The sequence below is a fragment of the Fundulus heteroclitus genome, chromosome 12 (genome assembly GCF_011125445.2).
Source record: "Fundulus heteroclitus isolate FHET01 chromosome 12, MU-UCD_Fhet_4.1, whole genome shotgun sequence".
NCBI lineage: Eukaryota > Metazoa > Chordata > Actinopteri > Cyprinodontiformes > Fundulidae > Fundulus > Fundulus heteroclitus.
In genome coordinates this window covers 24,499,862-24,519,271 of record NC_046372.1, presented here as the reverse complement: position 1 = coordinate 24,519,271, position 19,410 = coordinate 24,499,862, and the positions used below count along the sequence as shown (strand labels likewise).

Below are 19,410 nucleotides of genomic sequence, written 5' to 3'. Positions count from 1 at the left end.
TAATTTAGTTTTTATGTCTTTTTAATCCTGTTATTTGCCTATGCGTTTTTATATTTTATCTATTCTGAGCATCTATTTGTTTGTATTTTAGCTTGTAAAACACTTTGTGCACCACATGGACTGCTACATAAATAAACTTTTATTTCCTTTGATAAAATATAGACAGCAATTAAAGGGAAAGAGTCTTAGATTTTAAAAAAAATCTCAAAATCTAAAGGAGATGGTTGTTGTTTCCGTGAAATGATGCAGGTAAGAAGAAGAGTTATGTCTGAGTGTGTCATCATGCAAGGCTCAGCGGGCAGAGCAAGGCACAATCTCTGGTAGAGCAGGAGATTAATTTCCCAGTAGAGTCCAGTACTGTTGCACAAACAAGCCCTCCTGGCAGCATATTTCATGAAAACACAGCGCTGAAAGCAGACTTACTGAGACACTCTCCGGTGACGGCGCTGAGGAAGCGACCCTCCTGGCAGCCTGTCGAGCAGTAGCCGCTCTGCAGGGAGACCTGGGGGGCGCAGGAGGTGCAGTCGGCCTGGGAGGGGCCGGAGCAGGCCTGGCAGGACGGATGACACGCTGGGAAAAACCAGGACACAGATCATAAAAACCCATTGATATTCAGCGTATAAGATTTAGACAATGTTGGAGGGACACAGCTCCCTGCAAAGATGAAAAGTGGATAAATTGGATTATACATACCGTGTTTATTTGGACTATAAATCACACTTTTTTCATAGTTTGGCCGATCCTGCGACTTTGACTATCAGGTGTGACGTGTATATCAAATTTAAATGGTAATTCATATTGACCAACATGAACCAAGGAGTAAACATTACCATTTAGAGCCACAAGAGGGCACTTTAGGCCTGTGAAAACTATCCTGCTCCTGTACCACTTAAAAATGAATTGAAACATTAACTTATAAACAACAAATACCAAACATGTTTCTATGTTTCTCTGTTTCAGTCTGTATTCACGCAGCAGAGCGTTGTGTGGTGCAGCTCTAAGGAAAATAGACCGAGTCAGAACCTGTTATTGGGATGTGAAGCTAACAGCTAGCGCTAGCTTACAGCTCTGTTGTCCTGGCGGGTTACAACTTCGTTGATGAATGTGAGATTTATGTTGCTCTGAAACATCTGTGTCGTACTGTTAGCTTAGCATGTAGCACCGTCTGATTTAGCCGTAATTAGCTAATTCAGTGTAACGGGCCGTCACGCTGGAATGCGCTGAATAAAACCTGGTGGTTGGAGTTGCTAATTTACTCCATTCATCCTCCCAGGTATATTCCATGTTATTCAGCCGGTTGTGGATACAGCTGTGTGATTTAATAAATTGGCTTACCAGATTAAATGTCAGTTTTTAGTCCTGGATTGTGTGAAATAAATGTCTAAATAATACGACTTATAGTCCGATGCGACTTATATATGTATTTTTTCCTCTTTATGAAGCATTATTGACATTTATTAATTCTTTTACACTGTTTTACACATTATCACTATTTTTTTAGATCTGTATATATATATATTATATATATATATAATATATATATGTTATATATATAGTAATTATATATATATATATATATATATATATATATGATATATATATAGGATATATATATATTATAATATATATAATATATAGTATATATATATCTATATAATAGATATATATACACATATATATATACACACACATATATATATACACACATACATATATATATATATATATATATATATATATATATATATATATACACACATATATATGTATATACACACCCATACATATATACATATTTATATATGTTGTCTGTATATCTGGAGGGTGTAATGAAAATAATTTCCCTCTGGGATTATTAAAGTATTTCTGAATCTGATTTTTTGACTGATGTGATTTATAGTCCGAACACTAGTAGTTGGTTACGATGTGTACTCCCTTGTGTTGCAAAGTGCCTTTAAATTATAGACAAACAGAACTAAATTGATCAGAAATTCATTGATATAATTAAATTGAATTGAACTATCAGACAATTATCTGGAATTTAAACAAACTGGAGTTCAATTAACCGGAAATGAATTGGACTTGGTTATGCTGTAAGTGGTTTGAGAGAAACTTTTGAGATTCTGGAAGAATGGACAAAAATACCCATAAACACTCCAGAACCTCGTGGACCGCCTTCCCAGAAAAGCTGAAGCTGTTAGAGATGCAAAGGGTGGACCAGCATCTAATTGGACCCAACCGATTGATATGGAAGTTCATATGGGAGTCAAGACAGGGGAGTGAATACTTTTGGCAGTATAATGTATATGAAGCACGGATTATAGAAATCTACATTTCTTCTCTTGTTTTTAACAAAACCTCCAAACTCCTTGAAGTTTTCTCTAAACTTCAAGGAGTTTGGAGATCCTCTAATGAGCAAATGAGCTGAAGGAGACTAAAGCAAACAGAACCCATTCATTCTGCCGCCTCAGAACCAAAGATAATCACAGAACATTCGTCTTAACTGCCTCCATCTTTCCTCATTTGCACTTTTCTATTAATCAAGCCAGGGCTGGATTAAAAGCAACAAAAGAAATGTTTTGTTTTAAATTATTTTTTTATTTTTTTTAACGATAAGAAGCAAAATTCACGGTTCTTGAAAGGCCCGGCGGACGGAGCTGCTTAATGTGAGACAGGGAGGGGGTCACACTGCTGCAAATGAGGTCAGAGTCGGTAAAGCAAGTCGAGGTAATGAACGATAGATTAGAGCAAATGGATTCTCATTAAGGAGGTGGACAAACACGATGAAAAGCCCTGCTGAGCTCACTGCAGTCAACACGCCATTGTACTAATACACTCCTATTATCATTTAATTTGGTTTCTGATAGACAACCGCAGTCACTGTGAAGACGGGGCTTCCTCACACTGGTGCTGTATTTTAAATCCACTGCAAGTAGGATTTAAATGTGAGCGAACGGTTCTGTAATCACATGATGGCAACAAGTGTGACGTTTTGGAAACTTTGTAGCTTTAGAGTTTTGGGCTGCAGTTTTTTTTTTGTAATTGTTTTTTGCAGATTGTTCAGATTCAACAACTCATAGCAAAAAGCTTTGGTATCATAAAGGTTTCCTGTATAAAAATAAAGCAGAAAATCTTTATGTAACCAATTAGAGAACAGCTTGGAGTCACATGGAAGCCAAAAGTGTTAGGATGCACTTACACATCCATCTGTCTGGCACCCGGCATTAAAACATTTGTGGAAAAACTGAAAAATCAAAAGTCAGACACTTTTTATTAGAGAAGAGATGTAATAATTAGTTTTTATTTTGTAGCGCCCCCTAATATTGATAATTTGACAATTTAAGCGAGCGGAGAAACAAAAGGAGAAAAACGGGGATCAACTCAAAGCACTAAGATGATAAGAAAGTGTCATCGTCAATTGGGATTAGGTGTAGAAATCCATCTTTACCACATCACAGAGGATTATAGGAGTCCTAAAGAAGAAGATGCAGTACGGTAAATACCAACGTTCTCAGTCAAAACCAAATTAACAACAAAAAAACACCCTGTTTTACGTAGGCTCTAAGAAGATTTCTTAGATTTCACCTTTCATACGTTCTCAGGCTTGTAAACTAATCAGTTAAAATGTTTGGCGAATAAATCTGACTAAAGAGAAAACTTGAGTTTTAACGTAAACTTGTTTCCATTTGCTGACAAGCCTCCAGCCGTGGAAAATAAGGGCACCTTTGAAAAAAAGCGGACAATCTGTTGAGTCCTCACCTCCTGAAAACGCTGTGTCAGAGCTCAGAGTTTACAGCTGAGGTTATAATTAAGGCCTTGGGAACACAATGCAGCAGTCAGTGTGGCGTACGGAGGCACAATTATGCGTTTTTTCACCTTGGCATTGGTTGTCCCGTGTGAAGAAGCCCTGTGGGCATGTGGGAACACAGCGACCCTCGAACAGGCTGGACGGGGACGAACAGGAGGAGCAGTTCTCTGCAGAAGGACCAGTGCAGCGCTGGCAGGAGGGATGGCAATCTAGAAAAGGACACAGGAAGCACAATGTGTTCATAATTAACACAAATAATATAAAACAAAACAGAAGAGAAGAGGGTGGAGCCAAATGCACGACTATAGCAACAGAAAACGAGATGCGTATAAAGTTTTATTTAACAAAAAAACTAAGTCATCTGTGCAATGGGGATTATTAAAACTGTATAGACAAAAGATCAAAGATAGAGAAAGTGTGACAAGGAGCGAGTGATCAAGAACGAGACTACAGATGTCTACAGATTAAAGGTGCATAGCCACGTCATTTGACTTTTTTTATTTATATGTCAGTAGCTCACTCTGGGTGCATACAAAGATTTTAATGAAGGATTATGACGTCCTGCTGGTGTATTAGTTGTTATTTTGGGGTTTTATGCTTTGTTTTTGCTCAATTTGTTAGTAAATAAATCCTTTCATTTTTTTTTTTAACTACATCACTGCGCATGTGCAGCAGGGGATAAAACAAGGAAGCGGCTAACGGCTATTAGCATCTCCCAGCGAAACAATGATCCAGTGAAGAAAATGCTAAAATATATGATTCCAGGAGGGAAAAGACTGAAATGTCTCTGGGAATCCAGTCTGAACGTTGGTGTTCACTGAAGCGGACGCTAAACCTGCCGAGGCTCAGATGTGACGCAGAGTTGACTGATGTGAGTAAATGTTCTGATATGAGGCTCTTAAAATTTGCTATAAATCGGTTTATTTAATTGATAATGGTTGGTCTTCATCACGCCGAGCTGCTGCTTTATACTGCGAGGCATTGCAGAGGATCAGGCTCAGTCCGGCATTATTTGCAAACGATTTATTAATTAAGCAAACTGGCATTATGTTAGTTCTGCAATACTGCCACTAGATGGCGCCACATTTGTTTATATCTGCTCATCGCACCCGGTGCTGGGGCTATTTTTACCCACAAAAAGGACCATCAAAACACTATCAAGACGGATGCTTGGTGTATATAACATCATTTTATCATGATCAAACAGTTTTTAGTCTTTTTCTAAGCATATAATGTAGCTATTTGCCTTCAATTCAGGAAACGGGTAAAACTTTTAGATGCAAAACTCTAAAGTCATTCAGTCTGTCCTGCGTTCGTCCATAACGGTGTGGTTTGGCTCATCCTCAAAGAGGGGGGTGGGGGGGATGAAGGAAGCCACTCATGTTAAACTGGAGATCTCCAAACAGAGGAGAAGGTCTCAGAACCCAGCTTTTAAAAACCTACAGTTCAGCAATATGCTTCATACCCAACAAGGTTCAACCTAATTCACATCCTTCATGCATTTAACCATGACACCTCTCTGTGAACCAGGCTAATTAGGGCCCTAACGAGTCCCACTGTTACCAGAGCCTAATCTGCATATGATTTTAGATCGCATAACAGTACACTCCTGTAGCCATGAAACTCTTGCCTCGAACTGAAAAAGCCCTCTGGATGAAGAGTGAAATGTCGTGAAAGGGCAGCTAACATGTCTGCTGACCCCACACATCCTGGACACAAACTTTGACCTTCAGGTCAGCCCTACAGAGACGTCCCCCCTGACTGTCAATCTGATGAACATTTAACTGGCAGAGAGCTCAGATAAAAACACAATGCAAAACTTTCCTCTTTTGTTCATAATCACAAGAAAAATATTTCTATTGGCTTTTCGTATTGTACCTAAAATATCTCCAACAGTATCAAAGTCACATTCCTTGTTGTATGAAGCAACTTGGTGATTAAGACTGATTTTGTAATCCATCCTAAAAATAAAATATTCCTTTTTTTGTTTTCCCATGGTGCAAAAAGATCTATGCCCTCTTTCACAAACACAAAACAACAGGTACAGCTCTTCAGATTCTCAAGTAATAAATAGTTTTCTGTGAGTGACACGTCAAAAACCTCTAACATTTAAATTTCTGTTGCTCAAAACAGTGCAAAACACACCAACATTCCAGTGTAGGAAAAAGAAAATATCTGTCTTTGTCACTCACAGAAACAAAAGCATCATCATCATCCTTCTTTACAGATTCTGTTTTTCAAGTCACAAAATATAAACCTGCTGCTCCAGACTGCATAAAGGGAACCAAAGGTTTTATTGAAATGTGTATATATGTCCTTGATTTGATCAGGATGTTTAAATGTTTCAATTATCTGCCAATGGAATCTGCCAATGGAATAATATTGTTGAACAATTCACCTCCATCATCTTATTTGAAATGCAGTGTGTCTAATTATCTTGTTTTAGGGGTCAAAATACTAATTCCATTGCCAGATAATTACATTTACCTGCTCGAATTAAGGACAAATAAACTCATTTCAAGAACATTTTGCTTACTTTTAGTTCCCTTTTTGAGGTGTGACAGTTTTGCTCCACTCAAGGCTCAGACAGCTCGTTTGAAAAACCATTTGTGTTGGTGGAGATTCTCAGTCATCAAGGTCATTATTAATACAAAAAAAGGTTAAAAAAATAAATAAAAGAACTGGACTTCTAATCTGAAGCCATTTTGCCTCCCAACCAGGAAGCTTTCTCAGTTGGTCTCAAAATGTCTGGAGTAGTGAGGAGTTCCCAGCCTTATAGACCTGCTTGTGAGGACTTGTTAGAGCTTAGATTCACCTGGAACTGATCGTCCCTCATAATGGAGAGTCGTTAGGCTCCTCGTTAGCCTGGCTCCCAGGAGGAATGTTGTGGTCTCATGCATGGAGATGTGAATCAGGGTGAAACTTGGCAGGAATCAAACCTATCGCTGTGTTGTAAGTTTTTGAAAGGGGAGCCAGAATCATATTTCAACTTTAATTAAGAGGGGCAATCAGTTCCAGGTGAATCTACAGGTGAATATAAGCTCTAACGAGGCCTCGCCTGCAGGTCTATAAATGTCTTCAGCTTCAGAATAGAAGTCCAGATGTTTTATTTTTTAACCTTTTTTTTTAAATACCATTTGTGCTCTTGTGGTGTAAGTGCAAAAACTAAACTCCTATAACATTCTTCACGGTGACTTCAAGTTCGCTGACACAAGTGCATCAAATCTTTGTGCACCAGAATCGCATTCACAGCAAACCCTCACTTTGTCCCTCAGTTTTAAGATGCGTTCATCCTTTGGCAGCCAGAAAATTCTCACTGATGAGCACGATCTCTTCCTCTGAGTAGTTTGTTCCATTTTACCTTGATGTAAAACAGCAAAATGGGAACCATTTTCCTTTGAACAATGTGGACAAGCTGCTGGAAGTGAGTAAAGAAACAATTGCTTCAGGGTTGATGGTTCTCTGAAGCGTGTAGAGAGAATACAAGGACAACTTGAGAGCCTCATTGAAGTTTTCTGACATAAAAGTGCACATAATTGGCAATAATAACATAGGAGGTTACATAAATGTGTATATGTTAGTCCTCTGAGGGAATTAAATCTTCTTATCATGGCCATGGATATCCTTTTTTGGACTTTTCAGGATATATTTCCTTTTACAGGATAAAATGGTTATACAACAAACGACTGAAATTATTGGAAAAAAAAAATAAACCCAAACAAACTGGAAGTATGACTCTTTGAGCATTTCCTTAAATCAACACCAGGTCAACATTAATCTAACATGCCTACTAATACCTGGAGAAAGTTCCCTTAACAAGCAGAATGTCGATTAGGGCTGAACAATTAATCGCATTTTCAATATAATCGTGATTTAAAAAAACGCAATTTCCAAATCGCAGGTCTACAATTTTTGGCTATGTAACAATTAGGGAATTAGACACGTCCATTAGGTGTTGGTAAAATGTTTAAAGTGGGTTTGCCTCCACATGGAAGGGAAGACAGTTGCAGCAGTGAGATAATCTAATTTTATTACTTGTTTTAGAGTTTATATAATCATACATAGCATTAAGTACAGGTCAATCAGTTTAATACATAGACTTGCTTGTTGGTTGCACTTTATGTTCAACAAGGATTGATGTCCAAATCAACTAAAAGCTGTTCTCTTGGATAATATTCTGATTAATAGAAACATTAAAAGTTCTTGTTTTAAATAGTCCTTGTTTACAAACATCTTTATTTAGAGGCCATTTTTGTTGCTTGTGGTTAATGCGGAGAAAAGTCAAAATTGCAATTTTGGTTGAAATATATCGTAGGCAGAACGCGATCATTACTGCTCTGAGTTTAGATGCTGCGGGTCTTTTAGCAACTAATCTGCACAGCGAGCAAACAAACTGATTTGTTGTTTGTATATGTTTAAAAAGACATGATAAATTAAACTGGGGAAAAAAATTGCATTAAATCGCAATATTAAGAAAAAGAATCGCAATTAGATTATTTTCCAAAATCGTTCAGCCCTAATGTCGACAGCACACATTTAGGATTTAGTAATCTAGCAGTTGGCTGAAGGTGAAGTTGGAAAGTTTAGAGATAGCTGTGGGCATGATGCTGCCACCACCAAGCTTGACAATCGGTACACAGTAGATGAGTTTAAACGCTTTACTATGACCCTTTCATAGCTTCTTCTCGTTATTGTTCCACAACAGCTCAATCTTTTCTCCATCCAGCCACCAAACCTTTCTCCAGAGGGGATTATGGGAGCATTTAGGCAGCTGGAGATATTAGTTTAGACTAAAGATGCTGATTTGGAGCTGAGGCTTTCTCCTAAGTTAGTCTCTTATGTTGGTGCTTTTAGGTTGTAGTTGTGGCCGTCTTAATTATTATTTTTTTTCATCTGATTGTGACAGTTTAGGCCAAAAGGTTGAGACTTGGGCAGAATCGGATGTTCTAACAGGAAACCCGTACCAAACAAGCATTAAACAGTTAAATACCTTTTTAACAGTGACCAGCCGCTTTTACGTTTCCCAGTTAGGTTTCTGTGCTCACCACAGTACAGAGACCGCCCTTGTCAAGGTGTTCATCACTCCACCGTGCTGGTTCTGTTGGACCTCAGTGCAGCATTTGATACTGTTGATCACTCCATTCTGTTAGAACGTCTGGAGAACTGGGTCGGCCTCTCTGGTACAGCTCTCCACTGGTTTAAATCCTACTTAAAGGACTTTTAGTGTCAGCAGGTAATTTTACATCAGAGATGACAAAAATCACATGTGGGGTTCCCCAAGGGTCCATCCTGGGTTCTTCCTCTTCAATATCTACATGCTCCCTTTAGCTCAGATCATAAAAAAACAACATCAGCTACCATCACTATGCAGACGACACACAGCTCTACATCACCATGTCACCAGGTGACTATGGACCAGTTCAGGCAGTAAATGCTTAGAAGAAATCAATACGTGGATGTGCCAAAATGTTCTTCAACTGAATAAAAACAAAACTGAAGTAATAATATTTGGACCAATAGAGGAGAGATCCAAAGTTAGCACACAGCTCCAGCTGCTTCAGCTAAAAACCACTGATCAGGCCCGAAATCTGATGGACTAAGACCTGAACCTCCAAAAGCATCTAAAGACAATTACAAGGTCGGCTTTTTATCACCTAGAGAACATTTCTAGGATTAAAGGACTGTTTCAGTTTTACAGCATTTTATAGGGTTAGGGTTAATCATCCTGGCCTTGCCTAAAACAGGTTTCAGAATAGATAAAGCATCTGTAATCACTGTGACCTCAATCCTGTTGAACATGTAGCGTAATCTGAGTTTGTGAAAGCAAACGAGTTGATTTAAATTAGCTTCTGCCCAAAAAAGTCCAGCCTGATTTATTGATTGATTGATAGTTTGTTAATGCTCACAGAAATTTAAGCTGGTCTATAACTTGTCTATCAATTTAGACACAAACCAAAGTCAGATAAAATGGATGTTAAATGTGTCAAAATACTGTTTATGACACTTCAAAAAGGGAACTAAAAGTAGGTAAAATATTCTTGAAATTAGTGTATTTGCTCTTAATTTCAGCAGGTAAATAAGGTTATATGCCATTGGAGTGAGTGTTTTTACCCCTAAAATAAGATAATTAGATATCCTGCACTTGAAATAAGATGATGGAGATGAGTTGTTCCTATTTTAGGTGCAAAATCTCATTCCATTGGCAGATGATTTAAATTAACCTGCTCAAATCAGGGACAACTACACTCATTACCTGTAGATCCCTTTTTGCAATCATACTTGTTGTTTAAGGTCAGTTGTGTAACATTTACGTCAAATGTAGCTTGAGTCAAGCCTTTCAAAGAATATTCAGATGAAAGATAAATTCAAGACATCTTTGTTTTACTCTGGATTCTTGGTTAAAGCGTAAATCAGCAGCTGCAGACGTAATAAGTCAAACAATGTCTTTATTCCACCAAACACAAGGCCACCTCCTACGTTTCTGAGACCCAAGCTTTTGAATAAACTTTCTTCAAGTTCACCTTAAAGGCGGCCGGCTCCTATAAAAGAATGGAGATATTCAAAGTGAGGAACGGCTCTGATTTACAGCAAAAGGGAACATCGTTTAGCTCCAGCCAGGTCATAAAAACTCACAGCAATGGAAGGACAGAGTGTTTACTGGGAAATGTAGATCATTTAGTGGAGATATGTTCTTTATAACTTTGCTATAATCTTACACACTCCGCCGTTCCTGACCTTACAGAGACTCTGTTGAAGGTTCGTTCCAGTTGGGATGCAGAGGTTACAGACTGACACAGCAGTTTATAGACATATAGCCACATGATGAGCAGATATAAACAGATGTGACAACATCTAGTGACAGTATGGCAGAACTATCATAATGCTGGTTTGTTTAATTAATAAATCAGTATTAAAAATGCCGGACCGAGCCTGATCCTCTGCAATGCCTCGCAGTAAAGCAGCAGCTCCGAGTGATTAAGACCAGCCGTTATTAAGGCATACTATGCAACATTTTTCAGTTAATTAATGTGTTCCATACCGTTTTGGATGATTAAATGAGTCATTTCAGGTCAAACAAAGGTTTTCTCGGCCGCCCTAGTGGTCTGTCTCAGAAGTCTCGCTTTACGACGAGAACTCCATGTGTTTTTGCCCTGCCATTCACTATATGCACGCGCGAAAGCAACAACAAAGAACCGCGTGTTAACGTCAAATAAACATGCAAGCATATCGAGTTTTATTATTATTATTATTATTATTATTATTTTTTTTATTTTATTTTTTTTTTTATGTTGGCGAGACACTAACCGCGGCTTGGCGAGGCGGTGGCGGTAGCGTCTCGCCAACATTAAAAAAAAAATAAATAAATAAAAAAAAGAAATAATAATAATAATAAAACTGGCGAGGCGGCGGCGGCGGCGGCGGCGGCGGCGGCGGCGGCGGCGGCGGCGATATCTTGGCGAGGCGACCGGCTCGCCAAGATAGCGCTGCGGGAAGCTTGATGTTCATACTTTCACTGTGTTAGTCATTGTTTGTACTGCCGTTTTTTCCACTTTTCGTTGCGTTCGCCTGTCTGCTAAGCTCAAAACAACCGCGCCTGGCTTGATGGAGAAACCAGAACAGCTGAGCATCTTTATGACAGTGCACTTTTACTTTCGCCCTCTGGGGGGAGCCTCGCTGGAAAATCAACCTCGGTTGCATAGTATACCTTTAATTAAATAAAATCGATCTATAGCAACTTGAGCCTCATATCAGAGCATTTACTCCCGTCAGTCAACTCTGCGTCACATCTGAGCCTCGGCAGGTTTAGTGTCCGCTTCAGCAAAGACTAACGTTCAGACTGTATTCCCAGAGACATTTCAGTCTTTTCCCTCTTGGAATCATAATTTTTAAAGTTTTTATTTCACTGGATCTTGGCCCTTTCTTCATTGTTTCGTCTGGAGATGCTAATAGCCGTTAGCCGCTTCCTTGTTTTAACCCCTGCTGCACGTGCACAGTGACATACTTCCGTTATTATTATAAATAAACATGAAAAGCTTTATTTACTAACAAAATGAGCAAAAACAAACCGGAAAACGGCAAAATAATAGCCAATATGCCAGCAGGACGTGGTAATCCTTCATAAAAACTTTGTATACAACCAGAGTGAGCTCCTGACATATAATTAAAAAAGTCAAATAACGTGGCTGTGCACCTTTAACTTTAAAAAAGTATCTCTAATAATTGCTACTCAGTGGGGATTGCTCATGTGTTGCGCACACTTTTTTGCCGTTATCGGTGCGTTATCTGGTTAGGACAAGTCTAAGGTGGGTTAGACATGAGCAGCTGCGGCTGAACGCACAAATGCTCATATCTCTTGTTTCTGGAGAGAGAGTTATTGAAAAAGAAATGCAACCAATTTCAAATTTAATTATTAAAATTTAATTTCTAATTGTATGATTTAAATCTTAGAGGAATTGTGAATTGTATTTATTAATCCATTATTAAATACATCAATTAAAAAAAATCAAATCCGATTTCTAAATGGTTTAAAAACCACAATTCATAAAACTGATTATAAATACCTTTCCTTATCAAACTGTTAAAAAGGTCATTCCTTTTTTCATTTCCATTTTCTTTTTCACCTTGCATTTTCAAATCCTTTTTACTTTCCCCTCTCCAATGAGCACTTCTGTGACTCTTCTAGTCCCTATGCATTCACGGTTTCCCTTTTCCATTTAGCTTCTGAGTGTCCCTCTTTAATAATTAAATTTAAAATGTGCAATTACAAAATGCTTTTCAAATTGGATTTCTAATTGTATGATTTAAATGTTAAATTTTAAAACAGTTGTGTTTCATTTTCAGAGACTCTCCTGGCCATCCAAACTTTTCAGGGAAAAATCTGCTCATTTAAAAACTTTATGGGATGAGTTTTTTTTTTTTTTTTTTTTTTGTTGCTTTCCATCTGGGAAGCTCCAGAGACGGCCAACCGTATGCCAGGCCAGCGTGTAATTTGGACGACAGAGAGATCAGATTCTGTACAACCGTACTCAGCTGCTTTTTCTAACAGGAAACTGCAGCATCATATAAAAACCATGAAAAAGAGAAATATCTGTTCCTTTTGAACTGCTGGTCTCTGTCTGAAAATCCAGAAAAAACAGCTCATTTACTGCCGAGGCGAACAATAACGGGTGCATATAAAAGACTTTATAGCAAAATGGTGAGAATCATTCATGCAATAAATAAAAGCAAAACTAAATATAAACCATTGCTCACATGTTTTCGATACGGTCTTTAAAAAACAAAAAAAGAGAAACCTCCAATAAAAAAACAGTTTATTAAAACAGTTATCCAACTAAAGTCCTTTAGTCAGTTCTGGCTCCTCTGCACTTTTCTATCTTGTGTAATTCTGTCTGTATAATTGGCCTCTTTTTATGGCAGAATAGCCATAATAGAGTTCATTTAAATTGGTTGGGTCCCTGCTACAGATCTGGCTTTTAAAAACAGTTAATAAATGTTCTGTTGGACTTTAGGAGGACCGGCTTCATCCAAAGTCTGGATATGTATGTGGGACCATTGTTCTGCTGGATCATCCTGACTATAACCCTTCCTTCCTTCCTTCCTTCCTTCCTTGCTTGCTTGCTTGCTTGCTTGCTTGCTCATCCAACAGCAGGGAGCTGCAGGGGACCCGAGACCTCCCTCTCCTCAGCAACATCCTCCAGCTCATTCTGGGGGACCCCAAGGCGTTCCCAACCCAGACTGGATATAAAACCTCTCCAGGAATTTCTGAGTCTTCCCCAGGGTCTCCTCTCAGTGGGACAGGCCCAGAAACCTTCCAAAGGGAGGTGCCCAGAGGGCCTCCTGATCAGATGCCCAAACCAACTCGCTCCTTTCTATTTGAAGAAGCAGTGACTCTACCTTCAGCCCGGCTCCAGAGGAAGCTAATTTCAGTTGCTTCTATCCAGGATTTTGTTCTTTCGGTCCTGATCCAGACCCCGTGAGGGTCAGAACGTAGAGCTTTGCTTTTTCTTCTAGGGCTGGACGATAATTCAATAACAATATATATTGATAGATAAACGTATATCGATGATAGAAAAAAAAGGTTCAATAAAAAGTTCAGTACAGTTTTTCTTCCTTATGCATTCTAGCCATGTAGGTTAATATTACACTCATTACATCCTACCAACCAATCACAACGCAGACCCAGGAACCAAGCTCCGCCCCCTTCAAAGTGTTCGGAGAGCACGCGTTCTTTATTCTTTTCCAAAAACTTACAATTTTGGTAAAAAGTTGGTTGAATAAAGGGTTGAGTTTGAATTCAGTGTTTGTGTCTAAAAATAAGTCGCTAAGAAACAGCATAAAATAGCCAGGACTGCACTTAAAATGTATGTTGATATTTATTGATATCGATCAATATGATTTTTATTTTATCAATATGCTTTTTTTTCTATATCGTCCATTCCTGCTTTCTTCACCACAACGGACCAGAGCAGCGACTGCATCACTGCAGACAAAGCCTCGTCATCTCCTGCTCCGTCCATCACTAATGAAGAAGAAGACATCCTACTTAGCCCTGAACCTGGAGGAGGCAGTCCACCTTTACCACCCTAGTACCGGACTCCTTTAGCTGACTACGCCTTCAGATGCTGATTGCACCAACCAGGTACAAGGGCGACGAGTTGGTAACTTGTTCAGATTAATTAATTAATAAAGAGTCACAGTTTTGTTCTGCTTTAATGAAAGAAAGAAAAATACCCCTAAATGTTTAATTTGTTCTTGCTTTTCAGAGGCAGCAAATTAAACTTCGGAGCTTTTTTATAGTCTACTGTAAGTCGCCTCTTTCTACGATATTTACTCGACACCCTTCACCCAGCAGCCCTGAAAACGGCCTTTCTTCCCCGCAGCCTTTGATGTCTGCTTTGGCAGCGCGGAGACAAATAGCTGAGCAGCGCTATCAGCCCCGGCAGCCGGGCCAAGTCACTGACTGACTGGTTCGCGCTGCTGCCGGCGGTGGGAGCCACAGACAAAAGAGCCTGTCAACAAGCGGCTGGAAGCCCCGGGTTTGTGTGCATGCACATGTACACAACTGCCTCTCTCTCTTTTTACGGTGCGTTTGCCCCGCGGTGTTTGCGTTCACAATCAGGCCTGTGCCGGGTTCTCTTAGAGCGTTGTCAGCTGCACCGCAGACTTGTGTGCAAAACACACGGTGCAACCTGGCAAGAGCAGATGGGTAGTCTACCTGAGCCAGGGCCACGCTTAGTGTGTGTTAACGAAGAGGTATTTACCCTCTGGGAGCCAATAAGTGTCAAAGCGAAGGGCTTTTTATAGAAGCTGAACGCGTCTGGGCTGAAATGTCACCATGACGTCCGATCGTGTCAGAATCGTGTCAGAACAATGGCCGCCACGGCCACAAACATGGATGTAGCTCCGTCAGAGGGAGGCAGATCTACAGTCAGACGTTTCTCATTGTTAACCGAAGAGAACAGGGACGATCTGAGGCTTCTCGCTCTTTAATTGCAGCTTGGATATGTAATTTGTTGCGCGGGCCGAGAGTGCATATTGATTCCTGCAGCGCCCAAATTCACAGGCACAGGCCCTTCTCGTTGCACATTATGTGGTGCAGCAGCTCCCTGAATCAGATTCATTACTTTGTTTTGTGCTGATAGGGTCATAATTTGAGGTGGGTGCAGTCGATGAGGTTTTGATTTAGTTTGGGGTTGTGAGCGCTCCTTAATGCTGTCCATAAATGATCCTCCCGGTACAGTACAGGGCTCATCATCATACAAAAGACATCTGCTAGCTGCACGGCTGGAGCACAGGTGGAGGGTTGTTTTTCAGTCCCCTGAAGCATCTGGAGAGTCATTCACACTGGTCGGGGAATGCAGAAAGAAAGCTGGCTGTTTCCAGGTCCAATATTGAGGAAATAAAGATTAAAAACAGGTAAAAGACAATATGTTGTTTCTTCTTCTTCTGTCAGCCTTTCCCTTTCAGGGGTTGCCACATCCAGTCCTCCGTCTCCGTCTTATCCCATCTTCTCCTCCATGCATCCTACGCCATGCGGTCGGTAAGATATAAAATGTTTCCAGGTTTTAATTTGTCAAATATTTAGGGCAGAGATAACTTCCCATCATTTTGTGTCAGCACCCGGGGCCAGACAGCAAATAAAACCACACGTTCTTTAACCTCGTTATGCTGTAAAACATAGCTCACCTCCAGTCATGTTGATGTTTCAGACCTAAGAAAAGGTCCCAATGATATTAAAAACTCTAGTTACACTTTATCTGAAGGGGTGTACATAAGACTGACATTACACTGTCATAAACATGACATAACACCTGTTATGAACATAAATGACTCTTTAAGAATGTTTAGGACTGTTGTCATTAATTGTCATTCGGTAAATTATGACACAATTAAAGCAAAGTTGACATTGTTTAAAATGTCTTTGTTATGACAACTTGACATTAACAGAGACAAGGTTAAGTTTAGGGCTTGACTTGGGATTAGGTTAAATTAAGGTCTTGATTTGGGGTTTTGTTAAATTAAGGGCTTGTCATAACAAAGACATTTTAAACAATGTCAACTTTGCTTTAATAGTGTCATAATTTACCAAATGACAATTAATGACAACAGTCCTAAACATTCATAAAGAGTCATTTATGTTCATAACAGGTGTTATGTCATGTTTATGACAGTGTAATGTCAGTCTTATGTACACCCCTTCAAATAAAGTGTTACCAAAACTCTCAATAGTGAAGTTTACAGTTTTTAAACATATCCTCGCAAAGCCAGTTTGAGTCATACGGAATTTTTTTTCCAGATATTTCTTTGTGTTTAGTGTCAGGAGAAACATATTTTCATCTTGAAAACACAAGTAGCATATTTATAATTTCTGAACAGATGATTCATTTTTAAAACAATTTAAAGCCGCTGAAGGTTTTAATGAATGCCTTCGAGGAACTGAAAGCTTAGATGTCATTTAAGTTTTTCAAATTTCAAAGAGAATATTTTTAGTCCGATCGTCGCTGCTGGGTCTCCTTCTCGCGTAGACGTTGGCTGGCAGGCAGAATGCAGAAAGCTAATTGTCATAAACTGCTGGTTAAGTTTTTTGTAGTTGTGTTTCTGCTTCTGGTTTCTATTTTTGTTCTGTGACATCCTCACCTGTGATCAACCTCGGCCACACCTGAGTGTTCTCCACCTGTTTATGATCTGAAAACTTCCTTTTCTCAGCTTTTCTCTGTCTCTTGTCTCAAGCTCTTGTGATTTTGACCCATCTTGTATTTTTTTGTCTCAGTTTTAGATACTTTATCTCAGCTTGGATTGAATTTTCATCTTCTGATCCTGGACTGTATGAAAGGATCGCAGATTTTAGGCCACCATACTGGGTCTGGAGTCCTCTATTCCTGTGCCTCATAACAGAGATTTCAGACTGGATCAGTGGGGAAATACAGCTTTATTCCACCTCAGGCCGACAAACAAACATGTTGTTAAAGGACAACTCGGCTGGATTACTGTAATTCTTTGTACGTTGGTGTTATTAAGTCATCTCTGTCGCACCTTTAGTTGATGCAAAACGCTGCTGCACGACGTTTAGCTGGAACATGCAGGAGAAAGTACATTACTCCTATTTTATCTCATACGGAGAGGAAAAAAAAACAGCGCTTAAAACTAAAACTACGACCTCAGATAACAAAAATATAGATTTTTTTTTAAATGGTGCATGAGTAAAGCTTCACAATACATCACAAATATATCGTCATCACAGTGTCACTGTGTCTAATATCCAGATAGCAAACGACTGCTTGGAGTGCAATAATGGTTGACTAATATATTCCAAGTGTTATGAAATTGCATTTTTCATGCTAATGTAGTATTTAGCCGGCTGGGCAGAGGTGGACGGCACCTGATATTATCGCTATATTTTCTAGTGTAGTGCAGCCTGTGCATTAAAGGAGGTGGAGACGTCTTTAAGGAGCAGGAAACTTCCACCAGTCTGCACGGGAGGCAGCTGAATGCAGACTTTAGGTCTGGAATCGACTCTCAGGCGCACGCTAACACGTCCCGGTGTGCTTCAGGCCAGGAGCAGCTGAGGAGGCCCGCTTATCCATTGGAGCAACGCCGAGTCGCACAAAAGGCCGCATTGTTCCCCGAGGAACACCTGAACCCACCGACACCCGTCTGAGTGAAAAGCCTTTGTTTCTTAGACGAGTCGAACACCAGAACAACTTGTACATATTACCGTGAATAGAGCTGTACCCACGTTTCATTCATCAAAATCAGCGACTGTATTAACGCAGACAGCCTCGTTAGAGAAAAGCAGATAATTGCCCGGCTGAAATATTATAGAGTTTAGCTCCTAGGTGGGATAAAAAAAAAAGAAAAATGCTATTCAGAAGACGTTTATTCCGCAACGCCATGTAGATAAAGAAGGGAAGTGAAGTCCTTCGTCTTACTCTTTAAGATTTAGATGAAAGAAAAGGTAATTCAGGGAATTTACCCAAAGTGAATCAGACTGACTCCTGCAGCTCAATGCTGTCTCAACAAGCCAGTATGTGGACCAATTTGGGCTTTAAGGCAAGTGCAAATCATACGAAATAACATAAAATGGATACTGTGACAAAAATATCATCATGTTTTTATTACAATTTCCCCATAAAATCGTGGCTCTTAAAGACGTTAAACCCATAATGCATCATATCTAGAGCTACTAGTTACATTTACTTCAACATCTAGAAAAAAAAAGTACTTTTAGGAGTAATTTCATGGCTCTTTTCTTCTAACTTCTACTTGAGTAAAATTATGAATTATTGCAACTCATCCCTGAGGAACATTTCTGGCTCCTCCAACCACTGCCAGTAAATCCAGTGAATGAAGGACAAGCTTGATTTAACCGGAAAAAGCACCAGACCCACACAGCCAGTTTATACTCAAGTGAGTATTCTAGTTTGTACACAAGCTTTTGGGTTTTAATGTTACTTTCAAGACATTTTTTTCTCTATTTTAGTCTTTAAAAAGGCAGATGCTCACACTTAAGGGCAATTTAGAGAGACCAATTAACCTAAAAGTCCTGGTTTTGGACTGTGGGAGGGAGCGGGAGTCCCCTGAGAAACCTAGGAACTCCATGTAGAAGGATTTGAACCCCCGGACATTCCTACTGCAGGGTAATAGATCGACCGACCTGCTCCACCGCGCAGCATCGCGTTCCATGAGCATTTCAGAAAACCTGAAATTGAGCTGGCACCTTTACAGATTTTAGACGTGTGCCTTTGAATAAATTTGTGAAGCAGATTCACGAGGCCTGGAAAGCTGAACATCTTGTAATTGCACGCATTCGTGTTCTTTAAAGCGGCGCTTGCCTGTCGGCGAGAAACCGTCACCATCTCCAGGTGTTTGCTTGTGGATTTGTTCCTAATGCTCCCGGGATTCGTGCATCTGTCAGTTTGTTCGTCACTCTGTGTTTTTATCTGAATTAGTCAGATCGTATTAGTTCCTTGTTTCCTGGTTCTGTTAGATCTCCGTCTGCCTTCAGTCTCCTTCTCCCTCAGCTCATCACCTCCATATTTGTCACCTGTCACTCATTATTTAACTGCTTTCACCGACCCTCCAGCTTTCCTCTCTGTTTAAAC

General features: G+C 39.6%; 1 protein-coding gene across 1 annotated transcript in view; it reads right to left on the bottom strand.

The window, feature by feature from the left end:
• Nucleotides 1–19,410, bottom strand: part of fras1 (Fraser extracellular matrix complex subunit 1) — a gene marked incomplete in the record, with an annotated part of 388,110 nt that overhangs the window by 193,776 nt on the left and 174,924 nt on the right. Inside the window, 2 exon segments of the mRNA XM_036144334.1 lie at nt 424–570; nt 3,877–4,017. Of these exon segments, the coding sequence (XP_036000227.1) occupies nt 424–570; nt 3,877–4,017 (288 nt within the window).